Raw genomic sequence first — 23,016 nt, forward strand, 5'->3', positions numbered from 1 at the left:
CTCTGGGACTGCAGTTATCGTTATGAGCTGCCATGTGGGTGCTGGAAATCCAATCTGACCCTTCTGGATGAGCAGCCAGTGAATTAACTGCTGAACCATCTTTTCAGCCCCGAAACACGTTTTGGAATATTGTCTGAATTGTCTATTCATATACTGGCTTTATTTGTTTGTTTGTTTCTCATATTTTTTTGTCCCACCGAGTCTCCAGTCACTGACAGAGTTGCATTCTTTTGCCTGCATGTACATGTACACCATAGGCATGCAATGCTTGTGGTCGACAGTTGTGAGCTGCCATGTCTCTAGCTTCTTACTGTAGTTTTTTTTTTCTTTTTTTAGATTCTTGTGTCTACCAACTTGTAACTTCGGTGCCTGTTTCTTCCTCCTTAGAATAGTTCTGTCCCCTCAAGCCATTCCATTAGGTTTCCAAATTCCGACTTGGAGTGCTTACTTTCCTTACAGTTTTTATTGCTTTTTCAGAATTACTTGGCTACACTTCCAGGTTTTTACTTCGTGTACAGTATGAAAGGATTTTTGGTTTTTAGTTCTGGTAACGCTGTCATAAAACAGAGTGAGCACAACACTGTTGTTTTGCCACTTAGTTTAAGTGCCTTTTAGTAGTTTCAGTTCCTAATAAACCTCACAGAACAGATGGAGCATCTAGTTTGTCTTTCAGTGTTATATTTTTTATGTATGTGTGTGCACGCAGGTACTTTAAGCCAAAGAACAAGTTTTGTGTTAATTTGTTGTTTTAAATTTTGATGTATTGTGCATGTCTGTCTGTCTGTCTGTCTGTGCCATACCGCATGTGTGGAGGTTAGAGGACAACCTTCTATCTTTACATGTGTTCTGGAAATGAAAATCATATTGCTAGGTTTGTGTGGTAACCACCTTCACCTGCTGAGCCATGTAGTTGGCCACATGCTTATTGTGAGGTCCTTTTCGTGATTATATTAGATGATTTTATGCTCAAATTTCAATAATAGTTTGAGTTCATAGCCCTGCTATTCTGTGGATTTTTCAAGGCCTCTTTTAAACTTTAGGACAGATGCATTTTGGTTACTGCATCTTTTGTAACTACTATATCTCTAATGTTGATCATCCTGTGCTTTTACATCCTGCTGATCTTAGATGGACCATTTGCTTTCTTCTTGGTTTTCTTTTGAGAGAGAGTCTCGCACTATGTAGCTTTGACTGAAATCTGCCTCTTTGAGTGTGGAGATCAAGTAGCATGTGCCACTTATGCCTTACTTTAGGATGCTTGTTAAAGACAACAGCAGTGTTCTTTTTTATTTTTATGTCATTTTTATAGGGTTTTTTTTTTAGTTTTTCATTTATTGATTACTTTATGGGTTACTTTAGTGTGTAGAAATGTAAAGATAGAATAATTAAAATTTTCTTTGATTCCTATTTTGTATTTATAACTCTTGTCTAGATAATAGTATTTTGAACTGTAGAATAGACTTTTAACATTGTTTTCTTTTTCTTTTTCTTTTCTTTTGTTTGTTTGTTTGTTTTTAGTTGCAACTACTGGCCCTTCAGTGTATTATAGTCAGTCACCAGCATATAATTCCCAGTATCTTCTCAGACCAGCAGCTAATGTTACTCCCACAAAGGTAATAAAGGAAAAACTTGTACATTTATAACTACATTTTAAATGTTTAGGTTTTTTTTTTAAAGAAAATGAAAGGAGTAAGTAGTTCAGTATTGGAAATTATGTGATCTTCATAATACAGGTGTTTCTTATTTTTGTATTTTAGCAGTAAGTTGAAACATTTGAAATATTTTAAATATAGGAAGATTGCAAGTTTTAGCCCTTGTGTCTTTCTATTTTGGTTGGAATAGGGCAAGTATATTCTTGCGTTGCTAGTCTGGTGTATTGCCATCCTGTTGATTCAAACAGTAATTGAGAGTTGAAGGGCAGAGAGCTGGAGGTGCATTTAGACCCCTCTTCTACTTATTGTTGTGACCTTGGGCAAGTTTTTTTTTTTTTAAACTTCTGTACCTCTTAGGCCATACTATTTTACAATGAAAATTATACTACAGTTAATACAGTTTTTGAGGATCCTAATAAAATCTTTAAATAGTGCCCAATCGGTACAGTGAATTTTAGTCATAATTATCACTGCTAATTAAGATCATTTGGTAAGTGTTTAGTGACTAAAGAAGCTATTTATAAGTATAGATGTTTAAGGCATCTTATTAGTACATGCTATGTAAATATACAGGTGTCTTTGTAGCACCATTGGTGCCCCTTGTTGTTCTGTGTACAGTGGTGCCACCTGCTGAATAATACTCGTAATTTCAGGTTTATAAGAGTTAATTTATATGTAGCTTTTTATATGGTTATAGTTATCTTTATACGGTCTTACGGTTAATCTATAAAATATTTAAATTTTTTCTTTTAGGGACCAGTTTATGGCATGAATAGGCTTCCACCCCAGCAGCATATTTACGCTTATCCACAACAGATGCATTCACAACAGATGCATACACCGCCAGTGCAAAATTCATCGGCTTGTATGTTCTCTCAGGAGATGTATGGTCCTCCCTTGCGTTTTGAGTCTCCTGCAACAGGAATTCTATCACCCAGGGGTGATGATTACTTTAATTATAATGTTCAACAGACAAGCACAAATCCACCTTTGCCAGAACCAGGGTATTTCACAAAACCTCCACTTGTAGCTCATGCTTCAAGGCCAGCAGAATCAAAGGTTATGGAATTTGGAAAAACCAATTTTGTTCAACCCATGCCGGGTGAAGTAATAAGGCCACCTCTGACAACACCAGCACACACAACACAGCCAACTCCCTTTAAGTTTAACTCAAACTTTAAGTCAAATGACGGTGACTTCACATTTTCATCACCACAGGTTGTAACACAGCCTCCTTCAACAGCTTATAGTAATAGTGAAAGTCTCTTGGGTCTTCTGACTTCAGATAAACCTTTGCAAGGAGATGGCTATAGTGGACCAAAATCAATTTCTGGTCAAACTATTGGGTCTCGAAATACATTTAATTTTGGGAGCAAAAATGTGTCTGGAATGACACTTACAGAAAACATAGGCCCAAACCAGCAGAAGAATTCTGGTTTTCGTCGAAGTGATGATATGTTTACTTTTCACGGTCCAGGAAAATCTATATTTGCATCCCCTGCTTCTGAGCTGGCAAATAAGAGTCATGAAACAGATGGAGGGAGCGCTCATGGGGATGAGGATGATGATGGCCCTCATTTTGAGCCTGTGGTTCCTCTTCCTGACAAGATAGAAGTAAAAACCGGTGAGGAAGATGAAGAAGAATTCTTTTGCAATCGTGCAAAGTTGTTCCGTTTTGATGGTGAATCCAAAGAATGGAAGGAACGTGGGATAGGCAATGTAAAAATATTAAGACATAAAACGTCTGGTAAAATTCGCCTTCTGATGAGACGAGAGCAAGTATTAAAGATCTGTGCAAATCATTACATTAGTCCGGATATGAAACTGACACCAAATGCTGGCTCAGATAGATCTTTTGTATGGCATGCCCTTGATTATGCAGATGAGTTACCAAAACCAGAGCAGCTTGCAATTAGATTCAAAACTCCTGAGGAAGCAGCACTGTTTAAGTGTAAATTTGAAGAAGCCCAGAACATTTTAAAAGCCTCAGGAACAAATGTGTCTACCGCACCAAACCATACTATCAGAATTGTAAAAGAACCTGCAGCTCATGATAACAAGGATATATGCAAATCTGATGGTGGAAACTTGAATTTTGAATTCCAGATTGTAAAGAAGGAAGCGTCTTGGTGGCATTGCAACAGCTGCTCATTTAAGAATGCTGCAACTGCTAAGAAATGTGTATCATGCCAAAATATAAACCCAGCCAGTAATAAAGAGCTCCTAGGTCCACCATTAGTTGAAAATGGCTTTGCTCTTAAAACTGGCCCAGAAAATGCTCAAGATCGCTTTGCAGTGATGCCTCCGAATAAGGAAGGTCATTGGGATTGCAGTGTTTGTTTAGTAAGAAACGAACCCACTATATCTAGGTGCATTGCATGTCAGAACACAAAGTCGGCTAACAAAAATGGATCTTCTTTTGTTCAGACTTCTTTCAAATTTGGGCAGGGAGACCTTCCTAAGTCTGTTGACAGTGATTTCAGATCTGTCTTTTCTAAAAAGGAAGGAGAGTGGGATTGTGATGTATGCCTGGTCCGAAATGAAGGAAGCTCTGCAAAATGTGTTGCTTGTCAGAATCCAGGGAAACAGGCTGTGTCTTCTGTTTCATCACCTGCCTCTTTTAAGGCCAGTACTTCAGATGTAAGTAAACCTCCAAAGGTTGGATTCGAGGACATGTTTGCTAAGAAAGACGGACAATGGGATTGTAGTTCGTGCTTGGTGAGAAATGAAGCAAATGCTGTCAAGTGTGTTGCTTGTCAGAATCCTGCTAAGCCAAGTTCAGCTGCTGCCTCTTTCAAGTTTGGTTCTTCAGAGATGAGTAAGGCTCCCAGGAGTGGATTTGAGGGTATGTTCACCAAGAAGGAAGGACAATGGGATTGCAGCCAGTGTTTAGTCCGAAATGAAGCAAGTGCTACTCAGTGTATTGCTTGTCAGAACCCAAATAAACAGAATCAGCCTACATCTGTTGTTCCAGCTTCTGCCTCTTCAGAGACAAGCAAATCTCCAAAAAGTGGATTTGAAGGATTGTTTACCAAAAAGGAAGGACAGTGGGAGTGCAGTGTTTGTTCTGTACAAAATGAGAGCTCTTCTCTAAAATGTGTGGCTTGTGATGCCTCCAAGCCAACTCTTAAGTCTGTTGTCGAATCTTCTTCAGCTTTCACAGTGGGCTCAAAATCACAGTTAAATGAATCTTCAGGAAGTCAAGTGGGGACAGAATTTAAAAGTAACTTTCCAGAAAAAAATTTCAAATTTGGCATTACAGAGCAGAAATTTAAATTTGGGCATGCAGATCAAGAAAAAACATCTTCCTTTGCCTTTCAGGGTTCTTCTAATACAGAATTTAAGTCAATCAAGGATGGGTTTAGTTTTTCCATTCCTGTGTCTGCTGATGGGTTTAAATTTGGCATTCAGGAAAAGGGAAATGAAGAGAAGAAGAGTGAAAAACACCTGGAAAGTGATACTGGGTTCCAAGCTCACGATGTTAGTGGTCAGAAGAATGGCAGTGGTGTGATCTTTGGTCAGACAAGCAGCACTTTCACCTTTGCAGATCTTGCGAACTCAACTTCAAGAGAAGGGTTTCAGTTTGGCAAGAAAGACCCTAATTTCAAGGGATTTTCAGGTGCTGGAGAAAAATTATTCTCATCACAAAGTGGCAAAGTGGCTGAAAAAGCTAACACGTCTTCTGATCCTGAGAAAGATGATGATGCCTACAAGACTGAGGACAGTGATGACATCCATTTTGAGCCAGTGGTACAGATGCCTGAAAAAGTAGAACTTGTAACAGGAGAAGAAGATGAAAAAGTTTTGTATTCACAGAGGGTGAAATTATTTAGATTTGATGCTGAGATAAGTCAGTGGAAAGAAAGGGGTTTGGGGAACTTAAAAATTCTCAAAAATGAAGTCAATGGTAAACTAAGAATGCTGATGAGACGAGAACAAGTACTGAAAGTCTGTGCCAACCATTGGATAACCACCACCATGAACCTGAAGCCTCTCTCGGGCTCCGATAGAGCGTGGATGTGGCTAGCTAGTGACTTTTCAGATGGTGATGCCAAACTGGAGCAGCTGGCTGCCAAGTTTAAAACACCGGAGCTAGCTGAAGAGTTCAAGCAGAAATTTGAGGAGTGTCAGCGGCTCCTCTTAGACATTCCACTTCAGACACCCCATAAGCTTGTGGATACCGGCAGGGCTGCTAAGTTAATACAGAGAGCTGAGGAGATGAAGAGTGGACTGAAAGATTTCAAAACGTTTTTGACAAATGATCAAGTAAAGGTCACCGATGAAGAGAACACAAGTTCGGGTGCTGATGCTTCAAGTGCTTCAGACACAACAGTGAAGCAAAATCCCGAACACACTGGGCCTACCTTAGAATGGGACAACTATGACTTACGGGAAGATGCCTTGGACGACAGCGTCAGCAGCAGCTCAGTTCACGCTTCTCCTTTGGCAAGCAGCCCTGTAAGGAAAAACCTCTTCCGTTTTGGTGAGTCAACTACAGGATTTAACTTCAGTTTCAAATCTGCTTTGAGTCCATCTAAGTCTCCTGCCAAATTGAATCAGAGTGGAGCTTCAGTTGGCACTGATGAAGAATCTGATGTTACTCAAGAAGAAGAGAGAGATGGACAGTACTTTGAGCCTGTTGTACCCTTACCTGATCTAGTTGAAGTATCCAGTGGTGAGGAAAATGAACAGGTTGTGTTTAGTCACAGAGCAAAGCTCTACAGATATGATAAAGATGCAGGTCAGTGGAAAGAAAGAGGCATTGGCGACATAAAGATTCTACAGAATTATGATAATAAGCAAGTTCGCATAGTGATGAGACGGGACCAAGTATTAAAACTTTGTGCCAATCACAGAATAACTCCAGACATGACTTTGCAAACTATGAAAGGGACAGAAAGAGTGTGGGTATGGACTGCATGCGATTTTGCAGATGGTGAAAGAAAAATAGAACATTTAGCTGTTCGTTTTAAACTACAGGATGTTGCAGATTCATTTAAGAAAATTTTTGATGAAGCAAAAACAGCCCAAGAAAAAGACTGTTTGATAACACCTCATGTTTCTCATCTGAGCACTCCTCGAGAGTCGCCGTGTGGCAAAATTGCTGTAGCCGTTTTAGAAGAAACAACAAGAGAAAGGACTGATGTAACTCAGGGAGATGAGGTAGTAGACACAACTTCAGAAGCTGGAGAAACATCTAGCACTTCTGAAACAACACCGAAAGCAGTGGTTTCTCCTCCAAAGTTTGTATTTGGCTCAGAATCTGTTAAAAGCATTTTTAGTAGTGAAAAATCAAAGCCATTTGCATTTGGCAATAGTTCAGCCACTGGATCTTTGTTTGGATTTAGTTTTAATACACCTTTGAAAAATAGCAATAGTGAAGTTACTTCAATAGTTCAGAGTGGATCTGGAGGAAAGATAGAACCTGACAAGTGTGAGCCACAGACTGACATCAGACAGTCTTCAGATGGCAAAGTCAGAAATGTTGCCTGTCCAAAGGAGGAGTCTTCACCTAGTTACACATTTAAAGCACCAGAAAAGGGTAAGTACACAGTGTTTAGAGTTCAGCAGATTTTTTAAAAAATATTTTTTAATGATTTGTTTTTATTGATGTCTGTATGAGGGTATCAGATACTTTGGTGTTACAGGTGGTTGTGAGCTGCCATATGGGTGCTGGGAATTGAACCTGGGTCCTCTGGAAGAGCAGACAGTGCTATTAACCATTGGACCATCTCTCCAGTCCCCAGCAGATTTTTTTAAAAGTGTGTGTCTTTGACTCTTTTTAGGAAACAAATATTTTAGTCGAAGTTGTGTCATAAACACTAGTTAGTGAACATTCTGAAGTATTTTAATAGACAAGTCTAACCCCTAAGTAAGTTTGCCTGTGAGTATTCAGACTAACAGACCGTAAAGAGATTCGTTTCAGTTACTTGAGAGGCATGTATCATAAAGCAGAGCCAAAGAAGCTAATGTAGTGCAAAGACTCATGCACTTGAATCATGAGTATTAGTCTTTTAAATGTTGATTCTTCAGTGTTTTGTTTCAAAATCACTTGAAGCATGTGTTATTGAGATGTTCCATGTGTGTTATATGAGTTAGTATTGCCACCTCTTATTAAATTAGCGAAGAAAGACCTTGGAGATAAATGAATATGTAAGACAACCAGATTGATATAAATTGAGGGTTCTGACTTCTTTTGTATTAAGAGTCAATTTGTTTCATAAGATGTTAAAAAATGAAATATTCTTTATTTTCCTAGGATTTAATTTTAGCCTTTTTAAATCTAATCCCATGGCCTTTTGGACCAGCTTCCCTACCTTACAACCTGAGAGCAAAGGTATAGATCTAGTATTTCCAGTGTGAGGTTACTGGCAGCTGGTAGTCCTTAGCCAAGTACTTGTGGCTGTATGAACTGAAGTACTTAACACTGCAGTGTGCATGCTAAAGAATGCCAGTTTACAAAGCATACCTTTTGAGTAGGGCTGTAACAAACAATTTTCAATGTTATTTTTAAAAATGTACCTGGGTGCTATTTATGTTTTTTGGTGCTCTTGGCTTCATCTTCAACTATGCTTAATGTCTGTCTGTCTGTCTGTCTGTCTGTCTGTCTCTCTCTCTTTCTCTCTGCTTCACTGAACTTTTTCTTTTCAACTCTGTTTAATGAAGACCTGCTTTTCTAATCTTTGACTTTAGCCACTAATGTGTGGCAACATCCAGATAGTGTGGCAGTAGACTGTATATAAAACATATCTCTTTAGGGTTTAGAAACTGTGTTTGAAAGTAGGCCTTGTTTTTACAGCTGCTCTTCTGTAACTTGTGTTCCTTATGAAGTACAGATCATTTATAGATATGAGTCACTTCTTGACTAGAACATTAAGTATATAGAATTTGTAGAAGTCCATTAAGAGCAAATGAGGGAAATATGTCCAGTAATGCATCTTGACCTTGTAGGGGTAGATACCAGTTCTCTAAAGTAACACCATCCAATAGAAATAAAATATGATCTGTGTCTAAATTTTTTTTTGTGAGCAGCATAAAAAACGAAACACTTAAAGAAATCAGTGGCATAAAAGAAGTGATCTATTCAGTTTAATATATATGTACAAAATATTTCAACTTTTAATAAAGATTTAAAAGAAAGTGAAAATATTTTACATTCTTTTTTATGCCAAGCCATTAGAGTCCAGTGTGCACGTTCATACCTCTAGCACATGCTAGTTTAGTTTAATCACCTTTCAAGTGTTGGGAAGCCACATGTGGGTAGACTACCATATTGGACATGGTGGCTTTGGAGAAGGTTTTTTCTCATAGTAGCTGGTACATGCATGTTTCATGACTGGTTTAAGGCACTGGTTTATCAGTTCCTACAAGCTAGAGATTCTTAATACATCAGAACAGACTTCCTGTTCCTTTTTTCCTCTTCAAATTTTTGACCTTTCATCAGATGGGAGTGGAATAGGGGTGTTTTTAGTCATAGAAATTGTCTTGATATATAAGTCATATAAAGTATGACTGTAGAATGATTATTTAATTTTTATCTAGTTCCACACTTGGAAATATGCACGGAATGGATACATGCTATCACCTGCCATCCTTTGTAGTTAGAAGTTGTTTGCTTTCTTAATAGGAACTTAGAGAACTAATGCAGGTTGGCTCTGGGGCATACTAATTTTATGTTAGATAATCCTGGAGGTACTTTTTTTTCAGTTGTAAATGCATGGATACCTTGCTGAATTACTGTTTAGTGTATACTTTTTGTATTATAGAAATTGTAATTTCCAATGACTAGTAAAAGAATTTTAAAAACTTTTGTATTCTCTAAGAGTTTTTACTAGAACACTAAACCAGACTCCTAATTCTAATTCATGATTTAATTCACTTGATTTGTTCCAGCGTATGTGTTCTTATTTTATCACTGTGCTATTTTAACCTATAGATAGGTTTCATGTTTTTTTGATTTTTATTAGTTTGATTACTGTGTCTTATCAGTTGTTTTGACTTGGTTACAGCACAAGAGAAGAATAAACCTGCAGATCCTCCTTCAGATACTGATGTTCTCATTGTGTATGAACTTACTCCCACTCCTGAGCAGAGAGCCCTTGCAGACAAATTTCTGCTTCCTCCAACTTTCTTTTGTTATAAGAACAGGCCAGATTATGTTAGTGAAGAAGAGGAGGATGGTAAGTCTTTCATTCACTGAAAATGACTCCTGGTGACTTTAGGAATTGGGAGTATAGTTTAATTTTTTTTGCCAGACATGGCAGTGCCTGCAATTCATGGGGAGTTTCAGGCTAGTGTGAATTATAGAGTGAGACCTCCTCTCAATAAAGAAAGAAAATGTGTAAGCAGACTTTTAGAACTTAAACTACTAACTATCCTTAGAGGTAGGTATTTACTCCGTGTATATAAAATACTCATGGGTGGAATAATCAGAAGAATGGCATTTATTAAAGAATCCCTTTAAAAAGATGGTTATTGGATGCCAGGCAGATGTTTTGAGGATATTGGAAATAGTCATAATCTAGAAGTATTCAAAGTAAAAGAGGGAGACAGCAAACACCCTCAAAGTTCAGTGAGGTTATTAGGGCAGTCATAGAACGTTACATTGTGGGGCCGGGTGACTGGGGTTGGGAGCGGTTCTGCAATGATAGAATGTCCAAAGGTGAGGGGAGCACACTGGAAACTCAAATAGGTAGGAGGTGAAGGTCTCTGATTGGCAAAGCTGAGTGCTTTGTGGATATAGAGTGAAAGAGTGAAGATCGTGTCTAGGTTTGTGGCTAGGAAAACCTTTACCTACTAAAATTCTCTTACTCAATATAATGAATTGCATTTGAAGATGAAGATTTTGAAATGGCTGTCAAGAAGCTTAATGGAAAACTCTATCTGGATGACTTAGAAAAATACAGACCGTTGGAAGAAAATTTAGCAGGTATGTTTATACAGTTTTGATATCCTATATTTTAAAGGTACCTCTTAGTTTTATAATATTTGTAATTGCCAGTTTTATTTATTATTAGTGCTCATTTAAAATATTAAAAATAATGTTAATCAGAAACTGATTAATTTTGATATATATATATAATTTGGTATATATATATAAATAATTTATTAAATTAGTGCTCATTTAAAATATTTAAAAAATAATACGTGGCCATGGGCTGGCTGGCTTCATGAGTATTGATGGTCATGCTGTGGAAGTCTTTAAATTGCTTTGAAAGCCTGCAGACTTTTAGTCGGACTGGATTTCTGATTTTGTCTTGACTTGTATTATGTGGCTTTTCCAGATAATGACAAAGAATGTGTTATAGTTTGGGAGAAGAAGCCAACAGTTGAAGAGAGAGCAAAGGCAGACACTTTGAAGCTCCCACCTACGTTTTTCTGCGGAGTCTGCAGTGATACAGATGAGGACAACGGCAATGGGGAGGATTTTCAGTCAGAGCTTCAAAAGGTTCATGAAGCTCAGGTCAGACTGTCTCCATTGACCTTTCAGGTCTCTTGCCTCTGTAGATGGAGTACATTTTAAAATCTTAGTATCAAATGGTTATAATTGGCCTTGGCAAGCATATGTGTTCGATTACATAAACATGTTACTATTCATGAATGAGAATACTCAAAATCACTAGGGTATCAAACCCAGATTAAACTACAGGCTTAATATTGTATCAGTTAAAACATCACCAAGATTCTTTGTAGATATAAACAAATTGGTTTAAAATTTCTTAACAGCTAAGTTATAGCTAATATGAGTTTTTTCCCCTTTTTTCTTTTGTTGAAAGTAATTTTTTTCACATAATATATCTTAATTACCATTTTCCCTTTTTTACCATTCCCATCCCCTGCCTCCACTTCTTCTCCACTCACCTCCTATCTGGACCCACTTGCTTTCTCTCTCTCATTAGAAAACAAACAGACTTTTAAGGGATAGTAATCAAATAAAACGTAATAAGATAAAACAAAAAGTAACACATCAGAATTGGACAAAACAAACAGAAGGAAAAGAACTCTAGAGATGGCACCAGCAATAAAGACCCACTTGTTCACACTCAGGAATCCCATCAAAGCCCTAAACTGGAAGCTGTAATAGACCTAGGTCTACTACAGCTGAGTTCATATGTGTGCTGGTCACGTTTCTTTAGAGGGCCTTGTTGGCATCTTACACCTCTCTGACTCTTAACACTTTTTCTGCCTCCCCTTCTACAGGGTTCCCTGAGCCCTTAGAGAAAGAATTTTATAGAGACATCCTATTTAGGGCTGAGTAGTCCAAAATTTCCTGAGTAAGAGGTTTTTAACCCTGAGGGAGTAATAATGGTGTGCCGTCTTCCTTAGCTGAAGTGATACAGGTATTTCCATCTAGCTTGTAGATGGTTCTGTATTCTGTATTCCTAGGACGTAGAATAGTACAGTTTTGTATCGTTTAGTTTCTATATGTGTAAATTTTATTGCTACTTATAAAATGGATGTTTCTCAGTAATACTGTTGAGTAGTTTTCTGGTATTAACTTTTAACTTCCATATAAAAATTAGTATTAGGCGTGGATACTTAAAGTAGTTAATGCACCCATCCATGTCAGTCAGCTGACACTGCACCATCGGGGGCCCAGTACCCTCTTCTGGTCTCTGCGGTTATCTGAACTCACTTGTGCATAATCTCTCTCACACATTTAAGTAAAAATTAAAATTGAATACTGGGCTGGTAGTGGTTTCCCACACCTTTAATTCCAGGTCGAAGTAGGTATAGCTCTGAATTCCAAGTCAGTCAGGGCAACATAATGAATCCCACCTTGAAAAAAAAAAAAGTCAACGGCAGCGTCAACAGATTGGGAAATACTTTCTGTGTGACTATTTTCTGAAAGAGATTTTCAAAGTTCTAACTAAAGGAACTGTTTTTTTTTTTCGTTTTGTTTTGTATTTTGTTTTTTTGAGACAGGGTTTCTCTTTCTCTGTGTAACTTTGGAGCCTGTCCTGGAACTAGTTCTTGTAGACCAGACTGGCCTCAAACTCACAGAAATCTGCCTACTTCTGGAATTAAAGGTGTGTGTGCCACCACTGCCTGACAGGAACTGGGTTGTTGTTTTTTTTTTTTTTTAAAGATCTTGAAACCAATTAATTGAAGGTTTATTTGGAATGTCTGTTAGATTATTTGTCTCTTTACTACTGAATGAGTTCTAATTGTGTCTAATGAGTCTAATTCTCATATTTAAATTTGTAGATTTGTAGAATAAGCTTTTATTAATCAATTTTGATATTGGAGACAGGACCTCACACTGTAGTACAGGCCTGCTTTGACCTTCCTGGGAGCTTCTTATCTCACCTTTAGAGAGCTGGGATCATAGGTGTTTGCTAGCTAGCACCACCCAGCTCCATTATCAGTCTCTTAATACTTGTTGGTTCAGTACTAAAATACCACCTTCTTTACTGTTTCTTTATTTATGATCAGTTTCATGAGTTTGTCTTGTTTTCTGCTCTTTATCTCCCCATTCCTGCTCGCTCGCTCTCTCTCTCTCTCTCTCTCTCTCTCTCTCTCTCTCTCTCTCTCTCTCTCTCTCTCTCTCGGTGGTCTTTGGTCCCCTCTCCAAACAGTATATTCAGTTATGATCTATGGGTACATTTATATTGCTTCATGTGTTGGTTTTATTAATTATTACAAATATTTAATGAATAATATCCTACAGAATGGTTTATTTGCTTTCCTCTGTTAATGTCCAAATGCTTTACAAACATTCATCTTTTCCATGCAAAACCATCCCTTCCCCCTTAATTCAGTTCACAGATGAAAAACTACTTGGACTGTTGTGGTTATTTAATTTCCAGAGTAGATGAAAAAGTTAATTAGTACATGAAAGAGTTAATTTTGGTTGTCTTTCTTTGTGTTTTTATTGTTTTTACGGAGAAAAATGACTAAGATGGTTCTTACCCTGCCTTTCTAGGAGGGTAAGTTGATCTTTCATCTTGATCACACTTCTTTATCACTTGTAATTATCCTGAATCAGCTTGTTTGATAAAGATACCACCTTTTTTGTGTATGTGTGTGATGCATACTTTTTTAACCTTTTATTTATTGTCTTTATTGTCTTGCCCCCATCCCTCCAACTTTCCATCCTCTTCCTAAACCCTGAGCATCATTCTTTTAATGTCCTGTGAGTACTCCTTTTCCATGGTACCAGACCCAGGCTCTACTACCAAGATAAATCCCAAACCTGTAGTGGTTTTTATATTAAAACAACTCTGATTGGATAATCTTTTTTACTAATGTTTATTATACCTTTTGTCATTCATTTAGTTAGTGAGGTGTGATCTAGGTTTATTGTTTATTTTTAGTTTTGCTTGTCTCTTCGAAGTTTTCATTACTTGGTTTTACTGCATTTTTAATGGTTACTGTATATAAAACACATAGCAAACTTAAGAAACTACTTACTATTTTTAAGTAAGAAACTACTTACTATTTTTCTATTTCTTTTTGTTTTGAAGGGAGGAGGAAATGATTTGATAATATAGTGTTTTATTCTTTCTTCTTTGCAGAAATCTCAGAATGAGAAAGTAACTGATGCATTTGATAATGAGCACACAGGCGAGACTGAAGTCATAAATCCTTTTGTGTGTAAGTCTGAAGAGCCTGAGTCTGACACCAAATCTGGTAGCTCATCCCCTGTTTCTGGGACTGTGGACAAGCCTGTGGATCTGTGTACTAGAAAAGAAACTGACACGGAAGTCCAAAGCCAAGGTAAAAGCTGGTCATGTGCTTATACTGTGCAATTTATAAAATACGGTCTGAATGTTTGAGAAAATAGACTTTTAAGGATAGATTAGAGTCTAAGAACTTAGCTGGGGCTGGAGAGGTGGCTCAGCGGTTAAGAGCATTGCCTGCTCTTCCAAAGGTCCTGAGTTCAATTCCCAGCATCCACATGGTGGCTCACAACCATCTGTAATGAGGTCTGGTGCCCTCTTCTGGCCTGCAGACATGCACACAGACAGAATATTGTGTACATAATAAATAAATTTTAAAAAAAAGGAACTTAGCTGAAAATGCTTAAGGTGAATATAGGAGCATAATGTTTTTGTCACAGTAATCATACAAGTCATACTGCCTTTTCTATAAATAAAACAGTAAATAATAGCATTTTATCATTTGGTTTATTTATTTAAGTTATTATTTGTTTTTAAAAAATGGAGTCTTTGTATAGCCCTGGATGACCTGGAACTCACTATACAGACCAGGCTGGCCTTAACCTCACAGAGTTCCTCCTTCCTTTACCTCTCAAGTGCTAGGATTAAAGGTGTACACTATCATTTCCAGCCTATCATTTGATTCTAAGCTGTTAGGGAATACAAAGCATGCTGATTGATCTGTCTGCACAGAAGAGAATGATTTGCTTGTATGGTCATTTTCTTGGTGTTATGTGATGTTTTTACTTGACTATTCTTGAGTTATATTAGTGTTACTTGAACATATTCACAATGCTTTAGTTATAAATTATTACAGAAGGAGCTTAAAATTTTTATGATACTATAATATGTACAAGCCTCAAAAGTCAGTAATATGACTCTTTGTTTTACTATGTGCCTCGGTTTTTCTAATTTGGAAGAAGTGTTTTTGTGAATAGTATTTCTTTATATATGGACATTATCTATATTGCCTGTTTTTGTTTTTTTCCAGAAGTAGTCCCAACTTACAAGGTCACCAATAGTACATTTATGGGCACTTTAGAATAATAATATACTGGGACAAAAATGTAACTTCATAACCAAAATCTCTACATTTTCAGACAAAATTAAGTAGCCCAAAACAATTTTACAGATCATGAAACTCTGCATTGGTGGAATTCAGACAGGACCTCCAAACTTTGGATGAGCAAACATATAAGCATATTTACAGTAAAGACAACGCAAAAATTAGTTCAAGTGCCTACTGCTCTTGCAGAGGATTTGAGTTCAGTTCTCAGCACCCATGTTAGGCAGATCATCTATAACTCCAGCTCAAAGGGTCCAATACTTTCATTCTGGCTTCTTCGGGGGCCTGCAGTGATGACCATCTACCCACACAGAGACACATATAAACACATAATTAACAAATAATAAATGTTTAAAAAATGTTTGGTACATATTTCTTCAAAGATCTTGCCTTTGCTTGTTTTAGGGTGGAAGAAACTTGACAGAGCAGAAATTAGTCCCACAACATAGCTTAGTGTGGACAGCTCTACAGCTCTGTGGTTTTTGAAGTGAATTTGGTTTAGAATTTGTGTTAGATGGGACTAGAACCTGTAAACTTAATAATGTTACCAAATAAGCTTGAAATTGAATGTATTTTGTAACGTACAATGAAAGGCAGGCAGTTGTCTGTGAGTTCAAGATTAGCCTGTTCTACAGAGCAAGTTCCAGGAAGGCTCCAAAGCTACAGAGAAACCTTGTCTCAAAATACCAAAATCCAAACCAAACCAAACAAACAAAAAAGAAACCAACCCAAAAATTTGGCTTGAATTTAAAGGCGTTTTAGAAGAATAAATACTAAGTTTTAGAAATGTAGTTTATAACATCCTCTCCTCTCACCTGGAAATCCTGTTCCTTCTGGGTCCTGCGTAAGGTTTTGGTGTATATATCAAATAGGAAATTGTTCTTTTCTTTTTGCCAGGGGAAAACAAGACTGCTTTGTTTGGATTTGGAAGTGGTACAGGACTGTCATTTGCAGACTTGGCTTCAAGTAATACAGGGGATTTTGCTTTTGGTCCTAAAGGTAAGATGAAGAAGAAAGATATTAATGATCATGTCAACCAAGCGTAATTGAAAAAGACAGTCCTTTCCGTGTTGTGATTGTAAGTGGAATGGCCTTGTCTTTAGTTTGCTTAGTGTTTTAGTTGATGGTAATAGCTGTAAGAATTTTCTCTAATTTAAATCAATGCTGTTAGCCCTTCATTTCTTCATATACTAGGTATGTTGTTCAGTTTTGGGATAACCCCAATTTAGACAGCACTGTTCTTTAAATGTTTGTGTTCTTAAATTTGAGTGTTAGTATTTTAGGATTTGTGATTATGTATTTTTAAGACAAATTGGATCTCTGCATTGGGGTTGTGCTAATTTATTGTGCTAGAATAAGTTGTACATTAGTGTTCTTAATTATCACTGGTGTTTATTTTTTAAGATTTATTTGCCGGATGTGATGGTGCACATCTTTAATCCCATCACTGTGGAGGCAGAGGTAGGTGGATCTTTTGAGTTCCAGGCCAGCCTGAGTTCCAGGGCTGTCAGACAAATAAACCCAGCCTCAAACAAACAAACCCCACAACAAACAAACAGCAACAAAAAAACAAAACAAAAATTTATTTTGTGTGTGTGTGTGTCTTTTGCTTACATGTATGTATTTTCACCACGTGTATGCAGTGCCCTTGGAGGGCAAATCCTCTAGAATTGAGTTATGTGCAGATAGTTGTGAGCTGCCATGTGGGAGCTATTTGTTTGAAGTTTTATTAGCATTATACTTCATTATATTTACTCATAAGATCTTTAATATTGTGAATATAGCACCATTTAAATTATTGTTTGAGATATTTGGAGAAGAAAATAAATAGTACAATTTAAAATTTAGTTCATGTATTTATATACTTCACAGGTCATGCTACACATAGAAAAACTTAACTTCTAGAAATGATTGATAGGGATTTACATTAGAATTCATAGTTTTACTAATGCTGAGTTTTTTTAAGACCGGGTCTTACTATGTTTCCTTAGCTGGCTAGAACTCTATGTGACTACGTTGGCCTTGAACTCACAGAGACCCACCTGCCTCTGCTTCCTGAGTGTTGGGATCAGAGGTATGTGCTACATTACCTGGCTGCAGTTTTTAAAAATAGCATTTTATCCTGTAAATCTGCTGAAGTCAGTTGTGTTTTATGGCTGTTGAAATTGTCAGAATACTAGTACTTTAAACTCCTCAATTAGGTGTGTTTATGACATCGTTGAAAACCAGGTGCACCAATGAAGTAACTGGAAAGTAATCTACAAAACGTAAAAAAGTCAAAATTCACAGTTTAATTACCACATATATTTATCAGATAAGAATTTCCAGTGGGCAAATACTGGAGCAGCCGTGTTTGGTACACAGTCAACAAGTAAAGGTGGTGAAGACGAAGACGGCAGCGATGAAGAAGTCGTTCATAATGAGGATATTCATTTTGAACCTATAGTCTCACTACCAGAGGTAAGTGCCAAGAAGTAAACGTTTTACTAGTAACCTAAGTATAAAAATTTTCCCTGGGTTGATTCTTCTTTTTAATACTGCTACCTACATTTCTTCCCAGAACAGTTAAACATTAGATTTTCAGACTTTTAAAACATTATTACTATTATTTCTGTGTTTGAACCTTTTGCATGCATGCATATCTGTGTGCCATGTGCCTATTGTTTGCTGAGGTCATATTCCCTTGGACTGGCGTTACATACAGATGGAGTTACCGATGGGTGTGAGATGCCAGAAGGGTGCTAGGAATTGAACCCAGGTCCTTTGGAAGAGCATCCAGTGTTGTTAACCGCTGAGCTATATCTCCTGTCCAGATTTCCAGCCTTTAAGTAGAAATTGTTTTGAATTTTTCATGTGTAGTGCTGGGGATTTAATCCAGGGCCTTGCTCATGTTAGCATACACATTACCAGTCAAGTGTACACTCAATTTTGCCCTGAAGTTTTTTTGTAAATGATGCTTGCTAAATTGTTTGTGCAATTTTAGAAATATTCTTTTTTTTTTTTTTTAGTTTTTTATTTTGTGTGTGTCTGTGTGTGTATGTTTAGAGAGTAGGGTAGGAGAGGAGGGAGGAAGTGGGTGTGCACACACCACAGTGAGTATTAGAGAGTACAAGCAGGTATGTCCATGCCACGGTGCCATTGGAGGGCAGACTTGTTTTCTAGTGTTTGAAGTCAGATTGTCAGATTGTGTGGCAAGCAGGTTTACCAACTGGCCATCTTGCTGCACCATAAGCATTTTTATTATGCCATTAGGAGATCATGTGTCTTCATAAAATAATTTTAGGGACAAAATAGAGACGAATGTTATTTTAGGAAAATACCATGTGCATTGGTATTTTGCCTGCATATATGTCTCTGTGAGGGTGTCAGATCTTGGATTTACAGACAGTTGTTAGCTGCCATGTGGGTGCTGGGAACTGAACCCAGGTCCTCTGGAAGAACAGTCAGTGCTCTTAACCGCTGAGCCATCTCTCCAGCCCCCATGTCCATTTTCAGTCTCACACACAGCACTGCTGTGACTGGAGCGATGTTCCTGTTGGGTCCCAGCATCCAGGCCATGCATCTCACAGCTGCCAGGTGTTCTGATGCCTTCGGCCTTTTTAGGCACCTACATCCGTGTGCGCATACCTACATACAGACACACACAGATAAAGAATTAAAAATAAAAAACATTTAAATAAACAATAAAAGGCTTGGAGAGATGGCTTAGTGGTTAAATCCCAGTACCCACATGGTAGCTAACATCTGCATATAACTCTGCTTCCAGGGGATCTGATCCCCTTTTCTGGCCTCAGGGTCGATGGATGCATGCAGTGCATAGATACACACACAGGGTAAAGAACTATATACATAAAATGAAAATAGTGGCATAAAAATAGAGAGAATCAGCACTTTTGGGTAGAGCGTTGGTTTTTTGAGACAGCATGTTTTTATATAGCATTACCTGGCCTTTAATTCACTGTATAGCCCAGACTGGCCTCAAATCTGTTGTAATCTCCCTATTTCTCAGTTTCTGGAGTGCTAGGATTATTGCATATCCATGCAAAAAACCACATTCCCCCTGATCTCATATAACCTAGTCTTGCCGCGAATTCCTGGTCCTCTTGCTTCCACGTCCCCAGTGTTGAGATATTGGTGTATACTGCCATGCTTGGCAAGAGCCAGCTCTTCTGAAACCGCTTCTGACCTTTAAGGGCATTTTATTTCGCAAAGAGAAGTAAAATACTATAAAATATAAAAAATATTTAATGATAAATCACATCTTTACTGCTTAACCAAGTCAGATTATTACTAGTCTAGTCTATAGTGTTGTTAGTTACTATGATATTGTAAAACCTGTTGACATTGGTTAATGAAATTTGTTATAAACAGCTGTTTATATAGTAGCTTATATAATTCTTATCTGTTGTCATAGGTAGAAGTGAAATCTGGAGAAGAAGATGAAGAAATTTTGTTCAAAGAGAGAGCCAAACTTTATAGATGGGATAGAGAAGTCAGTCAGTGGAAGGAGAGAGGTATTGGAGATATAAAGATTCTTTGGCATACAATGAAGAATTATTATCGGATCCTAATGAGAAGAGACCAGGTTTTTAAAGTGTGTGCAAACCATGTTATTACCAAAGCCATGGAATTAAAACCTTTAAATGTTTCAAATAATGCTTTAGTGTGGACTGCCTCAGATTATGCTGGTGAGTTACTACCTTCAAATACCTTTTAATTTTGTTGACTTTTCTGAAATCTATAAAATATACATACTTTGTAAGTTACTTTGATATTAAAGTCTCTTCTCTCCCCCATTTTTCCCCTTAACAGATGGAGAAGCAAAAGTAGAACAACTTGCAGTGAGATTTAAAACAAAGGAAATGACTGAGTGTTTTAAGAAGAAATTTGAAGAATGTCAACAGAACATATTGAAACTCCAAAATGGACAAGTATCCCTTGCAGCAGAATTATCAAAGGAGACCAATCCTGTGGTGTTCTTTGATGTTTGTGCGGATGGTGAACCTCTAGGACGAATAATCATGGAATTATTTTCAGATATTGTTCCTCAAACTGCTGAGAACTTCAGAGCATTATGCACTGGAGAGAAGGGCTTTGGTTTCAAGAACTCTATTTTTCACCGAGTAGTTCCAGACTTTGTTTGCCAGGTAAGTATCACTGTACATCACGGTTAAATCTGCTAAGACTAGACCACACCAACTTGGGCAGGTTTTTCTTTTTGCCCTCATTCTCATCTTGGGAATTTTTAGTTTTCTCATACCATAGCTGGCATTGCACTTGACATTCTACTCCTTTTCAAACATTCAGATGGAAAGGCTTCAGATTTCTAATGTTTGTTACCTACTAGAAACGGAATGTAGGAAAAAACCTCCCCCCACAAAACATGCATTTCTTAGTTTTCAAAATGTATTTTTAAATAGGGCATTTGTCATTCACTCTGTCATGATGATTTCTGTGTATTTTAATGAGTGAGTCAGTATTAACAGATTCTTTTGTTTCCAGGGGGGAGATATCACAAAACATGATGGAACAGGAGGACTGTCCATTTATGGAGATAAATTTGAAGATGAAAATTTTAATGTGAAACACACTGGCCCGGGCTTGTTATCCATGGCCAATCGAGGCCAGAATACCAACAATTCTCAGTTCTTTATAACACTGAAGAAAGCTGAACATTTGGACTTTAAGCATGTAGTGTTCGGGTTTGTTAAGGATGGCATGGATACTGTGAGAAAGATTGAGTCGTTTGGTTCTCCTAAAGGGTCTGTTAGTCGAAGAATTAGTATCACAGAATGTGGACAGCTATAAAGTTATTTTCACAGTGCATTTTATCTATAGTAACAGTTGAATTGATGCTTCATTGTTACAGACAATATGGTAATTATGTTCATCTTTTGAAAACAGACATTTCTGATGTATAAATGTAAAATTGTAGCTTATAGCTGTTGTCACTTTTTAATGTGTGGTAATTGATTCTGCATGGTATGAAATAAAAGTTTAAACACTGGTGTATTTCAGGTGTACTTGTGTTTATGTACTCCTGACATCTGTATTAGAAATGGCTAATACTAATTTTGTTAAAAGCAATAGAGCTTCCCAGACTATTGAAGGAATATTATATATGCAATCTTATTTTAATTCCTGTTAAGATATTTGGATTTCCTGCATGGTACTTACCAATGAATAAGGGGACCACAACTCAGATAATTTTATTTTAGATTTAAAATATATATATGGTAATCTTAACTATTCGTGTGCTCATTTATGTATAGACTCATTTATGAATGGATAGAGCCACAGATTTGAGTTAACCAAAGTGCTCTTCTGTAATTTTTATGCTCATGTATAGTTAAAAATTAACTTTTAAGTAGAAATCTGTCTTTTCTTAAGATATGTAGTTCCCTTTTGAAGACATTAATTTTTACATTTTAAATAAGTTGATCATCCCCCCCATCCCCATCCTTCTCCCTTCTTTTTTGTTTTCTTCCTTCTTTCCATTCACTTTTCTGTTACCTGTCTCTACTACCTCAGAAACTTCAGCTTGGTCCTGATGATAGAATTGAATTTTTCTCTAGTTCTTGTGATAAAGTATGAATATTTTTAAAAGATCTATACCATGTTGTTTGGTTAAAGATTTGCTTTATATTAGATTGTTGCAGTACCTTTTTCTGGTGACTTTTGTAGCAGAAATAAAGTGATAATTGATAACAGCCATGACATTTAAAACATTCATTACTTGTGCATCTCAGTTGTCTGTTCCTTCTGTGACTTGATGTAAAGTGAGATCTGTTAAAGGCCAGCACTCTGAGATCACACTTCAGCATCCAAAGTGTGATAAACACAGAACATGTTACTAGGATGTGGTTCATGTCAAATAGGCAAGCTGGTAAAGGAACAGCATGTTCTTATGGGCGTGCTTGGTGTAAAACTAAAAGGAATCTAGCTAGACCATAAAACTTTCTATTTTCCAATCTTGAGTACTGATTCCTTTCTGTTTTCTTGTGTTCACTATTAGAAGAGGACAAGGAAGGTTATGACTTATGTAATGAATTATGGAATAGCATCGCTGTGGAAAAATATTTATTCCACGGTCAGGTACATGAAATAAACCTGCCTGAAGTTGTAGTATAAACTCATAACTCATAAAAGTACTGAAACTTTTCAGCTGATAAGTTGATGCCATCATTTTAGTCTAAGTAGTCGGAAATGTCTTTAAAAAGAAAGTCATCTGTAGTTCAGGATTACTTTGAACTTGCTTTGTAACTGAGGCTGCACCTGAACTCTTCTTGATCTCACTACCTCCACCAGGATTGCAGGCATGTGCCCACTATGCATAGTTGCAAATGCTTTTTAAGGTATTCTACACTTGTTTTGCTTTTTTAAACTATTAGGGTTATTAAAGATCTTTCAAAAACGAGGCAGATTGGTGTGTTAAACTAAGTTTTCCAAGACTGGCATTAATAACAGATGTTTCCAACCTGTGCAATTACCATTTTGGGTGCTGGGCCTGGAACCCAAGTCCTGTGTAAGAGCAGACAGTGCTCTTAATGGCTGCGCTATCCAGCGCCAACAAAGAAGTTTAAAAGACGCTTGACGTATTTTATAAGATACTTAATATATTTCAGAACAATGTGAC

General features: G+C 37.1%; 1 protein-coding gene across 2 annotated transcripts in view; it reads left to right on the forward strand.

Moving 5' to 3' along the window:
• The window catches only part of LOC125411548 (E3 SUMO-protein ligase RanBP2), a 56,066-nt gene extending 33,976 nt beyond the window's left edge, over positions 1 to 22,090 (forward strand). Inside the window, exons 19-30 of one of the 2 annotated variants that reach the window (XM_048451761.3) lie at positions 1,519 to 1,613; positions 2,406 to 7,194; positions 7,912 to 7,989; positions 9,662 to 9,832; positions 10,489 to 10,581; positions 10,937 to 11,115; positions 14,171 to 14,372; positions 16,278 to 16,379; positions 17,695 to 17,840; positions 19,795 to 20,068; positions 20,193 to 20,527; positions 20,883 to 22,090. In XM_048451761.3, the coding sequence (XP_048307718.3) occupies positions 1,519 to 1,613; positions 2,406 to 7,194; positions 7,912 to 7,989; positions 9,662 to 9,832; positions 10,489 to 10,581; positions 10,937 to 11,115; positions 14,171 to 14,372; positions 16,278 to 16,379; positions 17,695 to 17,840; positions 19,795 to 20,068; positions 20,193 to 20,527; positions 20,883 to 21,188 (6,770 nt within the window). In that variant the 3' untranslated portion in view covers positions 21,189 to 22,090. The remainder of the gene's footprint in view (positions 1 to 1,518; positions 1,614 to 2,405; positions 7,195 to 7,911; positions 7,990 to 9,661; positions 9,833 to 10,488; positions 10,582 to 10,936; positions 11,116 to 14,170; positions 14,373 to 16,277; positions 16,380 to 17,694; positions 17,841 to 19,794; positions 20,069 to 20,192; positions 20,528 to 20,882) is intronic. The other variant, XM_048451762.3, reaches the window with a different exon arrangement.
• The last annotated feature ends 926 nt before the right edge of the window (positions 22,091 to 23,016 follow it).

Source organism: Myodes glareolus, chromosome 18, assembly GCF_982192425.1.
Source record: "Myodes glareolus chromosome 18, mMyoGla1.1, whole genome shotgun sequence".
Lineage (NCBI taxonomy): Eukaryota > Metazoa > Chordata > Mammalia > Rodentia > Cricetidae > Myodes > Myodes glareolus.